The 15,149-nt window shown below is 45.5% G+C and overlaps 1 protein-coding gene across 1 annotated transcript in view; it reads left to right on the plus strand.

Moving 5' to 3' along the window:
* Positions 1-14,815, plus strand: part of PINX1 (PIN2 (TERF1) interacting telomerase inhibitor 1) — a 109,299-nt gene extending 94,484 nt beyond the window's left edge. Inside the window, exon 7 of the mRNA XM_075556440.1 lies at positions 13,904-14,815. Coding sequence (XP_075412555.1) covers positions 13,904-14,425 — 522 coding nt within the window. The 3' untranslated portion in view covers positions 14,426-14,815. The remainder of the gene's footprint in view (positions 1-13,903) is intronic.
* The last annotated feature ends 334 nt before the right edge of the window (positions 14,816-15,149 follow it).

Below are 15,149 nucleotides of genomic sequence, written 5' to 3' on the forward strand. Positions count from 1 at the left end.
ATCTCTGGGGCTATAGCCCCTTGTTCTGTGCCATGCTAATGGACAGGATTAAGGCAGGATTAAGTCTCCGATTTAGTAGGTGTGAACCACACCACCAGCCTTTGTTTCCTTGGGAGTATCACTGCTGGCAGACACAAAGCACACCTCCATCACAACCATTCCTCTGTGTGCCAGAGCCAACTCAGACCCAGGAAGAAATCTCAGAACCATCAGAATTGGAGCACATGCGAGATCTCTGTCTGAAGTGGTGGAGGCTGAGACCAGAGACTGCAGCCCAAAGACCATGAGACAGAGCAAGGGAACCAGGCCAAGATCAGAGACCAAGGCACGGAAACCATAGACAAGGTAGGGCACCAGTGCCGAGACTATGAGACCGTGAAACAGAGCAGCAGGCAGGCTTCCTGGCCCACAGAGGCAGACCATGTGGCCGGGATGCCGAGGGCCAGAGAGAAACGTGCTTACTCACTGAGGAGAGATGCTGACCTGTACCATGACTGTTAACTTCCTGTGGTAATATCTTTAATAAGAATTGGTACCATACTGGTCCCCCGGAGCTAGAGATCAAAGATGGCCCAGACGTGCAACTCTTCTAAGATGCTATTCTATCCCTTTTTCTTCCCACTCTTCCCTTGAGTGTCTATCCCCTCCTGTCCCTGGCTTCTGCAGTTCGAAATTCACAAAACTTTGAGGAACTGTCTCACGTGGTGGTGGGTGCTATTCAGTCCCAGATCTGAATGTCAGGCAGAAGCAAACTAAATTCAGGGACTAAAGCCAGGAGCCAAAAATGTCTCACAGTCACAGCAGGTCTTCTTGCTTCTGTCAAAGGCTAGTCAGGAAACAGAGATTCGACTTTCCAGGGGTGTTTAAACTTTACAGTATATATACCCGCTCCAAAGGATGGTGTCTCTTTAAGTTACACCTCCCGCTCCGGACGAAGGTCGAGTCTACCAATGCCCCAGGAAAACGAGGTGTGGTTCAGTTCACTCCCCCCACTAACGTGAGGTCCTGTCCTTTAGGACAGTTCAGAACACCTTCCAAACTGTGTGGAGCTCATGACTAGTTCACATCAGGGTTATGGGTAGACGGCCTATTAATTGACTACCGCTCTCGTCCCTAATAAACCCTCTTAAACATGATTGTAATCTGTGAGTTCTACGTGGCCGTGCAGCACATTATCGAGCCCAGCACAGAATCAGGGTGCCCTGGGAGGGTGGTTGGTGAAGAAAAGTGCAGAGGGGGCATGTCTGGCCTCTGCGCGGTTTTGCACTGGTATTGGTACGGCTGTGTGTGCGGAGCCCAGCTCCACCTGTGCGTCATTGACTGCTTGAGGAAAGGCACAGGACTGCACACTCGCATCTCAGCTTTCAGCAGCAGCCTTCTCACTTTGGAAGGAGCCCGGGTGGCATGGTGGTTACACCCTGGGCTGCTAGCCGCCAGGTCAGTAAGGTGTAGCCACCAGCTGCTCCTTGGGAGGAAGACGAGGCTTTCCACTGCCATAGTTAGCATCTCGGAAACCCAGAGAGATTGCGACCGTGCACACACAACGCAATGCTTTTTCTTTTCTGTTCTGATGTGTCTCCCCAAAAGTGACCGTGGCGGCATGTGGCATCTAAGTCAGAAGCCGTCAGTTGGGTGGTTGAGTTCCTGTGCCACAGGAGAGGCCACAGAGCTGGCCAGTCACACCAGGAGGCGCGCAAATGTCCCTGTGGGTAATTGCAGAACGAGTTTGTGTAAAGACTCAGGTATGTGACGTGATTAGTATGTCTGTGGATTGGAAGAAGCTCTAATTCAGAATGCCCAAGCTCTTCCTCCCTACCCTTACACGCACCTGCTAGTCATGAGATGCCTGAAGGGCAGACACAAAGAAAAACATTGCTGTTGGCTGTTCAGTTGGTGCTAAATTGATTCAGTTGGATTGGGTGTCACTGACTCCTTGCTGTGTGTTTGTTCCTCGTTTTGGAAGTTGTGCTGAATATAAATGAACTAGATGGTCCCTGTCCTCAAAGAACTTTAATTTCCTTGGAAAGAAGCAAATTATACACATACAGAAGCTGGAAGCAGTCATTGCTAGCTGTAGATATAAACCAGAAGGAACTGTTCTCAAAGGACCAGGCTTGTTGAAGGAGACAGTCTGGCACACGATCTTGCCAGGAGTGGTGTGCAGGAGTGAGCACAGGGATCTGGGATCTGGGAGAACATTCTAGGCCAGGGTGGGAAGTGGCCGAGTCAGTGCCGTCCACCCGCTCTTCTTGAGAAGGGTTTAACGCCCACAGAGACTAGCCAGTGGACCTCAGCAGTACTATCATGTTGACACATCCCACAAACTTACATCTACCATTATTTATCTCTGTCCAAAACACAAAAACAAAAAGCTCCGCTGCCATTGAGGCAATTCTGACTCGTTGTGACTATAGAACAGAATAGAACTGCCCCTGTGGGTTCTGGGGTTGTAACTCGTTTTAAGGGAGAAGAATCTTCATCTTTCTCCCACAGAGGGCCTGTTGGGCTCTGACTGCTGACCCTGTCATCGGCAGACCAACTCATAACTCACTACACCACCAAAATAGTTGGGTACCATAGCTGAGTCCCAGGACTACTTCAAGATATAATTTGTGTTTGTCAGAACAGTGCTGCGGGAAAGTACAGAAAGTTATTTCATACTACTAACTTGCCAAACCTTCTTACCCTTTTATAAAAAAAGCTAATCCAACGCAGGCTGTGGTGGAAGTGAACATTTGGCCATCCTAATTACTGGCCACCACAATAAAAAGTCACAATTGCTGCATCCATTACCCAGTGTTTTCTGTCCATGGAAATTTCACTGGAGCGTCACTGTTGCAACATGATCTCTGTGTTGTGACATGGAAATCAAGAAGCTTCCGATATCTTGTCACTTAGGTTCAGCATTACTGTGTGACATAGGCTGGTGAGCTGAGGAACTTTGCCTGTGAAATCCTTCCCTTTCCTTGCTGCACTTGTCCACAGTAGCAAGATTTCATAGTCACGGTGTATCTGCCCTGAACATCTCAGTAAATTCTCTTTACAATAGGCTTCATTTCCCTGCCTCAAAAGATGTTAGCCTCCGCCTTCTTCTGAGGATAATGCAGAGCCCGCTTATAAGTGAGGCGTTTTACTGTGATTCCATCTTGTACATATTGGAACAGCACGAGTGAGGTCCTGGAAACCCAGATGAGCTTTCCCAGGTAGTTCGTTAAGCTGCAAAAACGCCTATCTAAAAGAAAGAACAAACACAGATCTATGGACATTCGAGAAAAGTTGACACGCCTAGTTTCGGGTGCATTTCAGGGTCCCAAGCAGGTGTGTTCGCTGATATCTTCTTTCCGTCCAGACTCAGTAGTGTTTGCTTGTCTGTTTCAGGGTCATTCAAACTGGCCAGAGGCGGGCTTAGGTTCTGAGATGCCCTAGCTCTAATTCTAGAACACAGTATACCCATGAAGCCTGGGCCACCTTTTGCTGATGAGAAAATCACGATCAAGAGAGCTGACAGTGAGGTGGCCTGCCCCCCAGAGTGATCAGCTCTCTGTACCGGAAGTGTCCACGTGCAAACAGATCAGCTCTCCATCCCAGAAGGATTGTGTCTGTAGACGGAAGGTTGTGATTGGTCTTTGCTTCACGCTTTGCAGCTGCTTTATTTTGTCAAGTAAATGTGTAGACGAGCTTGAGGGACAGAGAGAAGTAGAGTATAAACGTCTCACTACTTTTTAATTCTATGAATTGCAAACTAGAGAATATTGTTTTTTTCTGATGGAAAAGTAATTTATATTTCTGTTGACATTCTTCTGAATGGAACTATTAGGGGAGTCTTTTATTTACTATGCTTTCACTCATTGATTTCCCAGGTTCCTTATTAAGGCATATTTGCCCTGTTTCTTCTGTCCCTTTCTTTGCGCTCTTGTCTTCTATTTCTCCTGCCTCAGGAAAGCCTGCTGGAGTGTGACTCTTAAGTAGAAAATCTTTTTTTGTAAAACTCATGTGTTTTCCTAGGTAAGCGTGATGTGATCAGTTTTGTCACAGGCATGAATTATGTAACTATATGCATGTGGTGATTACATAATCTGTTGTCAGTTTGAGACTGAAGAGTGAAGGGGTGGAGTTTAGCCTGTCAATCAGGTCACAGCTTGATGACCTCATTTGGAGGAGTTCAGGAGATTGCTGGAGGTGGGACACACTCCCTGCAAGACATTACTGGGGACAAGCCTGATGGAGCTGCGCTGAAGCAGCCAAAACTCAGAGAGCTGGAGGAGCCACGTGGAGACCCACGCCAGTGTTGAGATGCTTTTACTGCCACTGGATCCACAAGACTTTCCGCGCACTGGCCTGTGATCTTCCTGCACTTGGTGTCATTGCGTGTGCTGTGTGAGTCTGCAGAGGACTTTACAGCTTGCCTTAGGACACATGGCTAACATCGGACTTATGGACTTGATCTGGACTGGGCTGGGATGTTTTCTCAATGTTCGATTGCCTTTTCTTATACACACATGAGTGCCTATGAATCTGCTTCTCTAGTCTACCCCAACTAACACAGTGCACATCCACAATTATACCTAAACTTAAAAGTTCTATATGCAGTCTTTTATTCTTTGTGCATCAGCTGGCTTCTGCCTCAGTTGAACTTTAGTATGGACCTTAGTTACTCCTTTTTAATACTGTGATTTATTGACACATATTTTAGTGTTCGGATGACTTTGGAAGAGAGAGGAAAAGTTGCAGACCCAGAGCCATGCACCAGACTAGAAGTCAGAATGCCAGAGGGGAGGGAGCAAGGGTGTTAGAGCGTGGTGCCCTTGGACCCAAATCTGCTACTACTGGTTTCTCACCCTTGAGACCTTCTGCAACCCGGTGCTCGTGTTCTCTTTGTAAGTGGAGCTCAGGGCCTCTCTGGTTGCTGTGAGTCACAGGAGATGGTATTCAGTGATTAGCACACTGAGGCCGCCTTCTTCGCGGCACCCGGGACAACCACCGCATGAGAAAGCTGCTTTATAATGCTTAGCTTCTGCGAAGTACCGGACTGGTTCTCCTCGAAATGATCTCCTAAAAGTTCTTAGTCTGTAGACTATTTATTGACTGGGCAAAATTAAGCCCTGGCTTTCATTTCCGGAGTCCCCGAGTGAAGCCAAACAGAAGCCCTGGTGGTGCCGGGAGTGAGCTGGCGCGCTGTGCACCACGGTCCACAGAAAGCTGAGGGATGCCAGGGAAGGAGCTGCTGCCTGCACACACGATGACCCCCTCTTCTCTGTCGCCCTTCCCAAATATAAAACTTACATTTCTTTCTGCATGTGTCTCTATCAGACAGGTGCTAAAACTTGGAGCTTCAACGTAAAATTGAGACTCTATAGCCAAATCCCTGTTAATCTTTGTATTCATTGTGTTCATTGAATTAAAATATCACAAAAGACAATAAAATAAAAGAAATGCCCTTGATTTCAAAAACGAAAGCCATGAACTCCAAACGCATATTAATACAAAATAATACTTCAAGGAGAGCAATAGAATCAATGGTTTTTCTCTCACCTGCAGTCAATGCCAACACATTCCCCTCCCCCAAGAAAGAATCTTCGGTTGTGGAGGTATGTAATTTGCCAGTTTATTCTGTTCGAGAAGCCCAGCGTGTACTTGCTCAGTTCTAATGTGGTAACATTAGAACACTGACACACACATACTTTCTGATAAAATGCAGGCATATGAGGCATTAATAGAAACTTTCCAGTCCATCTGTATAAAAACAAAGCCTCTAAACCATATGTTTAAAATGGGCATTTGTTAGAAGACTGTATTAAGAGAGTTGCAGGACTTATGTTTAAAATAGATTCCAGTGCCTATTAATAATTTTGCTAAGGTCAGGTTGACTAGAGAAACAAGTCCAGGGACACTCATATGTATAAGAAAGAGGGTTTATTTTTATCATTTTATTGGGGGCTCTTACTAATCATAATCCATACATACATCCATTGGGTCAAGCACATTTGTACATTTGAGCCTTCTTCTGATCCTGATGCTACCGCCTTCTTCACATAGTCCAGCTTCTCCAAACAATATCTTTCTACTTGAACCCTTGGTATCAGCTCCTCATTTTTCCCCCTCCTCCACTTCTCCCTCCTTCATGAACCCTTGGTAATTTGTATATTATTATTATTATTTCATCATATCTTACACTGTCCGAGATCTCCCTTCACCCACTTTTCTGTTGTCCACCCCCTAGGGAGGAGGTGATATGGAGATCCTTGTAATCGGTTCCCCCTTTCTACCCTAGCTTCCCTCCACCCTCTCGGTATCGGCACTCTCACCACTGTTCCTGAGGGGTTCATCTGTCCTGGATTCCAGTTCCTATCTGTACCAGTGTACATCCTCTGGTCTAGCCAGATTTGTAAGGTAGAACTGGATCATGATAGTGGGTGTGGGGGGGAAGCATTTAAGAACTAGAGGAAAGTTGTATATTTCATCATTGCTACCCTGCACCCTGCCTGGCTTGTATCTCGCAACCCTTCTCTAAGGGGATGTCCAGTTGCCTACAGATGAGCTTTGGGTCTCCACTCTGCACTCCCCCTCATTCACAATGATAGGATTTTTTTGTTCTTTGATGCCTGATACCTGATCCATTCTACACCTCACGATCACACAGGCTGGTGTGCTTCTTCCATGTGGGCTTTGTTGAGAAAGCAAATGTTTTGAGAATGATGATGGCAACAAATGTACAAATGTGCCTGACACGGATGGATGCATGGATGGATGGATGGATGAATGGATTGTGATAAGAGTTGTAAGAGCCCCCAATAAAATGATTTAAAAAAAAACAAAGTGACACCTGTATTCTTGGACTCCTTAGAGAGGGCTCTGCGCTAATGGGCTCATTACAGTGCAGTCCCTGGTTTCTTGCTTCCTTGAGAGCTGTCTGTGGGTCCAAGTAAGATGATCCTTAACAACTGCCTTTGTTTCTCTTCATGTCATGTATTTGGCCCAATTGTGAGGCTTGGGGTGTTCTTTCTGTAAAGAAAGAAATGTAAATTGAGGTGCAATTCAAACAGAAGGATCTAATTTTTGATCATCAGTAAGTGCTTCAAGTCATCTTTGCTTTCAGCAAGCAGTTTTGTCAGCTGCCTGTTGCAGGTTGTTATTGAGCCTTCTTCTGATCCTGATGCTACCGCCTTCTTCACATAGTCCAGCTTCTCCAATGATTTGCCCAGCATACAGATGGAGTAAGTAAGTATAATGACCGGTTGCCACTCTGACACACCTCCCCTGATTTTAAACCATTCCGTATCCCTTTGCAGTGTTCCATCAACTGTCTTGGTCTGTGTGTGTACAGATTCTGCATGAAGACAATTAAGTGTCCTGGAATTTACATTCTTATCCGTAGGTTGTTATGATCCATACAATCGAATGACTTTGCATAGTCAATAAAACACAAGTAAACAATAATAATTTATAAATTATCAGGGGTTCATGAGGCTAGGGGGAAACGGGAAGAAGGGGAAAAAATGAAGAGCTGATACCAAGGGCTCAAGCAGAAAGCAAATGTTTTGAGAATGATGATGGCAACAAATGTGCAAATGTGCTGGACACAATGGATGCATGGATGGATGGATGGATTGTGATAAGAATTGTACGAGACACCCCCCCCCCCCCAATAAAATGGTTTAAAAAAACAGGTAAACCTCTTTCTGACATTCTATTTTTAGTCAAGATCCATCTGCATCAGTAGTGATAGCCCTCCTTCCACATTCTCTTCTAAAGCTGGCGTGAATCTCTGGCAGTTTCCTGTTGCAACTACTTATGAATTATCCTCAGCAAAAAATTTATTTTTATTTGATATAAATGATACTGACAGATAATTTCCACATTTGATTTGGGCCTCCTTCCTTTGGAATGGGCACAAATAGGGATCTCTTCCAGTCAGTTGGCAAATTTCTTGGCATGGATTAGTGAGTGTTTCCAGTGTTTGCATCAGCTTGTTGAAACATTTCAATTTGTATTTTGTCAATTCCTAAAACTATTGCCATCGAAGTTGATTCTGACTCATAGCAACCCTGATGGTTTCTGAGGCTATAAATCACTACAGAAACAGAAAACCTTGTCTTTCTCCCACACAGTCACTGGTAGAGAAGAACTGCTGAGCTTGCAGTTGGCCGCCCACTGTATAACCCGTTACCTTGTTTTTCCGCCAATGCCCTCCGTGCAGGGTGGACTTCTTCCTTTAGTATCAGTTGGTTTTTGATCACATACTACCTCTCGAAATGGTTGACCGGTTGTCTCTGGGACAGTGACTGTATTCCTGTCATCTTCTTTTGATGCTGTTCAATCTTTGCCAATAGAATTCTTTAATATTGGCAATTTGAGGCTTGAATTTTTTCTTCCCTACTTTCAGCTAACTCCAGGTTTTTGCACATTTCATGATTATAATACTGTACTTTGTCTTCTTGAGCTGCCTGTTCAAATTCAGCTCTTTTACTTCATCATTTCTTCCATTTGCTTTGGCTCCTCTATGTTCAAGAGCAAATTTCAGAGTCTCTTCTGACATCCAATTTTGTCATCTCTTTTTTGTTTTTGTTTTGTTTTTAGTGACCTTTTGTATTCTTCATGTATGATGTTCTTGATGCGCTCCTGCAGCTCCTCTGGTCTTTGATCCTTCATGCTTTTCTGGAGAGAGTCTAAATGGGATATATTCAGAGGCACATTCCGGCTCTCAAGGCCTTGTTTTAATTTTCTTGAACATCAACCTGAACTTGGATATGAGCAGTTGATAAGTCTGTTCCACACTCTACCCCTGGTCTTGTGCGTTAGTCTGGGTAGACTAGAGAAACAAATCCATAAACATGCATATGTGTATAAAAGAAAGTTTTATATAAAGGGTAATTATACATTAAGAAAGCATCCCAACCCATCCCAGCCTAAGCCCATATGTCCAATACCAATCTACAAAGCCCTCTTCAGACTCAAACAAAACACATGCAATGATGCCAATTGCAGGAAGATGACTGGCCCGCAGGTGGGAAGTCTTGTAGATCCAAGTGACATTTTAAGCATCTCAGCACTGGCAGGGGTCTCCACGTGGCTTCTCCAGGTCCACGGTTCTAGCTGCATCAGGGTCAGTCCATGTGGCTTCTCCTCAGGGATATCTCACAGGAAGGCAGCAGAGAGAGGGGCTCCCCTACTTCCAAGGAGGAAATCCAGGCGTTCCCAGAATATCAGGGGGAGGCCATGCCCACGACCCAATTGACAGACTAGACTCCAACAAACTAGACTCCACCCCTTCCCTCTTAATTTTCTCAAATCCAAAATTGACACCAGATTATGTAACTACCACACCTTGTTTTGGTTGATGCTATTGAGCTTCTCTATCTTTTATCTGGTTAGTTCCAAGTATGTAATTGTTTATGTTTTTGTAAAATAAACTTTGTTGCCACAAAGAATCCTGGTGTTATTAAATTCTTTCTTTCAAGTTTCCAGCTTCATTTGCATGATCAAGGCATTATTTTCCAATTATTATTTCTTCTTCTTTGTTTCCAACATTTGTATTCTTATCACCAGAAATTATCAATCCATTTTGGTTGCGTGTTTGATCAGTATCAGACTAAACAGATGGTTAGAACTCTTCATTTGTTTCACCATTGTCAGTGTCTATAGTGGTCCGTACATCAAAGTGAACAGTAGTTGTCCTCCTTAAGGCATATTGATGGCATCCTACGGCAGACAGTGTTTGACTTCGAGGTAAACTTGGATGTTCTTTTGACAGTGAATGTGATGCCATACCTTCTCAAGTTTCCATCTCTGCTACATGAACCAAGGGAACCATATGACAGTTTGATTCACCATGGCCAGCACCAATCCATTTCATCTCAGAAACACCTAGGATATTGACCTTCATATATTCTGTTTCATTTTTAATGGCTTCCAATTTCCCTACATTCATACTTGGCATATTCCATGTTTTGGTTATTAATGGTATTTCCAAATGTTTCTTCTCATTGAGGTCAACCCTATTTTGAGGACGTAGCTATTCCCAGGTCATATTTTTACAGCCTTCTAACCTGAGGACCTCAGCCTCTTGCACTGTATCTGACAATCTTCTACTATTCATGAGATTCTCAAATGGCTCCACCGCTCCATTTTCCTCGTCTGCCTTAGTCTGGAAGCGCTGCTGAAACCTGTACACTATAAGTGGCCCTGCTGGTGTGTGAAACACTGGTAGCATAGCTTCCAGCATCACAGCAACACGCAAACAAATTGGCAGGTGAGTGGGGCCTGTTTTGATCAGAAGGACAAATTTCCCTGATGTTGACCAATTTCATATTTATAGCCACTTGCCATCTGACATAGTTAAGGTTTATCGTGCCAACCTAGCTGATAAACACGTGGGATTGATTGAAGGGTGGAGAGATAAATGGCTCGATGAGCCTCGCCCTTTTAGTTCTCATGTCTTTTGCTCTCTGGTGGATGGACCAGGGTGCAGCTGCCTTAGCCAGTTCCCTGCTTCAGCTGGCAAGGTTTACTTCCTGCAAAAAAAATCCTGGAGGAGAAGCCACATGAACCTACCCTGATGCAGCCCTGGGTTCTAGAGCAGCTGTGTGGAGACCCCTGCCAGTGCTGAGATGCTTACATGCTCACTGATTCAGCTTTCCTCCTGCAGTCGGCGGCAATGTGTGTTTTGTGAGGTGGAGGAGGACTTTGTAGATCAGTGTCGGACATAGGGACTTATGGGCTTGGACAGCACTGGGTTGGGATGCTTTCTTAATGTGCACTCACCTTTTATATAAAACTCTCTCTTGTACATAGGAGTTTCTGTGGATTTGTTTCCCTAGTTTACACAGACTGACACACCATCTAGTCGATTCATGGCAGCACCTGTTTGTGTCTTAGTAGAACTGTGCTCCGCAGGGTTTTCAATGGATCATATCTTGAAAGTAAATCTAACTTCTTACAAGGTGCCTCTGGGAAGATTTGAACTGTCAACCTTTCCTTTAACAGTCAGACATGTCTTAGTCTGGGTTCTTTAGAGAAGCAAAACCAGTCGAGCTTTTATAAGTATATGCAGAATGATTTCAAGAAAATGGCTCACTGGTTTTACATGAGGCTTGCAAGTCTCAAATCCATAGGCAGGGGTCCTGTGTCGGGCTGGGGGTTTCTACTGCCTGGTGTAGCCACATGGGCTGATAAAGTCAAGATCAGCAGATACGGTGACAGGCCACTGGCTCAAAATCAAAGAACTAGAGGTCAAATGATCTCAATTAAGCAGGGAGCAAACAAACAACAGTATTTGTTTTCTTGTGTAAAGGTGTATATTTTTCCCACAAGTCTGTGGCTAAGAACCCATAAACAGTATATAACCTCTGTAGTAAAATTAGGTTTATTAAGTTAAGTGTATCAAATATTTGTCTTAGGTTTTGACCCTGGATGATCTGATTTGCAGCATTTCTTCCTAGGTCACCATGACATTAGACAACCCTCGACAGCAGCTCCCACGACATTAGACAACCCTCGACAGCTTGCTCGTTATTCTCTTGCCTACACTTTCCTGGGGATAAATGGGATTTGGGGCTGGCCTCTCCCTTGCTTGCCTCCATGCCCCACTAAGCTTGGCATGCAGCGACCCCGGGTTATTGAAGTGCTTCTCATAGTTGTTTTCTAGGTTTAGACGATCCCATTGGATTCAACAAGTGACTCCGAAATGATCCTGTGTTGTCTGATAATTTAAAACGACACCATGACCTGGTTTTTGACTCTTGGAGTAAGGGATTTTTTTTCTTTTTCTGAAAAATTACCTGATGGGTACCTGCAAAATTGAATGTTAACAGAAAAAAAAAAATTAGAACTCCTTCCCAGAACTCAGTTAATTTATTTCCGTAGTTCACATTTTGAAAATGCACACTTGACCACATGCTGTGGTCTTCTTAGCTCAGTGAAAAGGCTTGCGTGGTTTGGTTGAGTAGTACTTCTGTTAACAAGGCACCTTGGGTAAGACGAGCTCTGTGGGTGATTGCCAGGCAAGGCCCAATTACACACGTCTGTAATACTGCTTCTGTAGGGACACCCAGTGCCACTGTGCCAAGAATATCCCAGGGTCACTTATATATTGTTTTTAATTCAATCATCGGCACAATAGGGTCTTTGCCAGCCAAGTTCAGAGTAATATGTGGCCTATTCAGAACCCAATCCCATACTTCCCAACAGAAAAGGCTACAACTAACCGTCTCTTCCTATAAGACTAAGTGTCTATGAAAGAACCGGTGAAATGATTAAAAACAAACAACCCAGTTTAGCATTCAGGTATCCTTTATTGACTTGATGATTTGAAAAGGCCCTGCCTGAATTGGTGGCATCTCGGGAGAGAGTCTTAGTGAACCGCTTCTCCAACGTTGACCGCCAGGAAGGTACCAGGGAGCAGCCCGACTCTTAGCAGATGGGTCCCTGGCCTGGGCTTGACTCCATGACAGTGGGTTGGAGCTATGGGCAGGTTTGGGGTTTGCTTTGTTTTCTCTTGCACACGCAGGATGAAAACCCGCTCGCTGCCAGCCAGCCACGTTCGAGCTCCTCCCTGGTAGCCTAGTGAGTTGCGCCTTCCAGTAAGGAGTTCGTCTCGGAAACGACAGGACCACCAGGAGTCAGAATTGACGCGAAAGCAGGGAGTTTGAATTGTGCTTCTGTTTTGTTTTTTAAACAGTCTTCATGTCAACGCCAACATTTCATTACATCTTTCAACCTTTTATATCGGGCATTTTTGTGTCTTTTCAAGTCTTGCAGCTAACTGTGATCATTTAAAATTAAAATAATGATCCTGTCGACCTGAGTAGAAGTGCTCTCTGGGGTTCAAGACTATTACCTCCCTTAACCCCAACGGCTGAGGGTGAGTAGTGCTTGAAGAGCAGACATGAGACTACCGTGGCGGGGCTTCACGAAGTCCGTAGGGCAAGTTCTGTGATCTTTCCTTCCGTTTCCCACAAACTTTGTGAAGCCTCCTCACAGCCACATAGGCTAGCCCCTGCCAAAGCCGGGGAGGGCATCTCCTGCTCCCCGCCCCAGTTGAGGGAAGAAAGGCTCCCAGGCCTGCCTGCCCTTCCGGGTGGAGGATGACCCACACACGGCTCCAGCTCTTGCACATCCTCCTCTCAAGCAGCTGCCAGTGGAGGAGGGAGGTGTTCCTGAAAACCCAGATTCCAGGTTGGAATTTGGATTCTGTTCTCATAGGCCGGATTAACAAGCACTCTCAATTCTAGGTCAACACACGCACGCACACGCGCGCACACACACACACACACACACACACACACACACACAGACCTGGGTATTCCATCATGTGCCTGAAATACTTCTGTGTTTCCAGTAGAATCACAAAGCTCAAGACTTCCAGTGTCTCTTTTGGGGTGCCCACCTCCCCATGGGAGACTCTTAGAAATAAAACAGTTCCCAAGGAGATGCTTACACAGAAATCCGACTAGGTGATATGCCAGCTAACTCCTGAAGTTTGAGTCCATATCTCCAAAGCCTGCCTCATTCACCCAAAACAAATGGCCACCTGGTTCCAGGCACTGCAGTTCAAATGTAGCAGAAGAGAAAGAGAAAAGGGGAGTGTTGAGCTAAGAGCCTTGTTTCCTGCTGCTAATTTTGAGTGGAAGGAACCCTGGTGGTGTAGGGGGCCACACTCTGGGCTGTGTACCACAAGGTCAGTAGTTCAAACCCACCAGGCTCTACAAGAGAGAATGGTGGTACTGGCTGCTCCCATAGCACTGCAACAGTCCTGGAGGCCCTAGAGAGCATTTCTGCTCCGCTCTTGACAGGTCCCCGCGAGTCAGAATCAACTCTGGCAGAAGAAGGGGACTGTGGAGGCTTCCTGGGACACGTTGAGTAAAGAGTTGATATTTAACTGTTTTTCATTTCCCCCTTCCCTTAGGAGGAGTCCACCTGCGCCACTCCAGATGAGAACGAACCGTCCACAACGACAACCAGTGCCTTCACCATCCAGGAATATTTTGCTAAGAGGATGGCAGAGCTCAAGAACAAGCCACAAATCACAGCTTCAGCTCCTAACCATTCTGAGGCCCAAAGTGAACAGAAAGAGGGAAAGAAGAGAAACAGAGATAGCAATTTAGAGAACAGCACCCAACCCAAAGCCAAGCGACCTAAAAAGAACCAATCTCCGGAACAAGAGGCGCACCCTAAGCGTGCAGCCAAGAAGAAAAGAGACCAGGTTGAACAGCAGCTCAGAGGCCCTGGTTGTGACGAGAACCCCGAGTCTTCAACCGAGAATGAAGAGGGCTGTGTTTGGCCACCTGATGACCAGGATCTTATCCCAGAGCCCAAGAAAAGGAAAGAAAAGAAAAAGCTAAAAGTCCCAGTGGAGGCAGCAGAGGACCCCAGGCTACATGAAACACCCGTGAAAAAGAAGAAGAAAAAGAAGAAAGGTTCCAAATAAATCCCAACCACTGAGACATCGGTGCGCGCCAGGGCAAAAACCGTTGGCCTGAAGTCAGAGCATCGTTGACTCAAGACAGTGTGTTCACATCTTTTAACATGCCCGCGATTGCTGGCCCTCGCCCTCCCACAGCAGGCTTCCCGAATCAGCTTCAAGCAGAACTCCTTCTTAATGTTCCAAGCCATGGTTCTCCTTGGCAAATAACTTCCTATGGAGACTCTGAGCCCGACACCCGGCGTGTTACTCACACGAGTGCACTGAGGCATGTATGTGTGGATACATGTGTGAATGTATATCACAGCCTGGGTTCTCTGTGAATTTCCCTCAGTAACGATGAAGTATGCTTCCCTCTGAAGGGCTTCGTCTAATTAAAAGATTAAGAGTCAATCACTTGGATTCAGATAGCTCCTTTTGTTCTCCAGCCAAACTGTACCCTTTTGCCAAGTAGGAATTATATGATTACATTTCCAAATCAGAGGATTTTAAAATGTGTTTTGTTTGGGTTTTAATAGGGAAATTGTTTTAATATCCTCCCTGCCACTAAGTGTTGTTCCCCGAGCAGCACGAGAGGCTAAACCCTGGACCGGTAGCCGAATGAAAGGTTGGTGGTTCATGCTCAGGATGAGCATGGCAGTGGGCTTCCAGAAGGCCCCAGTCTGAACCGCCCACAGAGCAGTCCTGCTGGGGGGCCATGGGGTTCACCCTGAGCTGGAGCTGACTCAAC

Source organism: Tenrec ecaudatus, chromosome 8, assembly GCF_050624435.1.
Source record: "Tenrec ecaudatus isolate mTenEca1 chromosome 8, mTenEca1.hap1, whole genome shotgun sequence".
Taxonomy (NCBI): domain Eukaryota; kingdom Metazoa; phylum Chordata; class Mammalia; order Afrosoricida; family Tenrecidae; genus Tenrec; species Tenrec ecaudatus.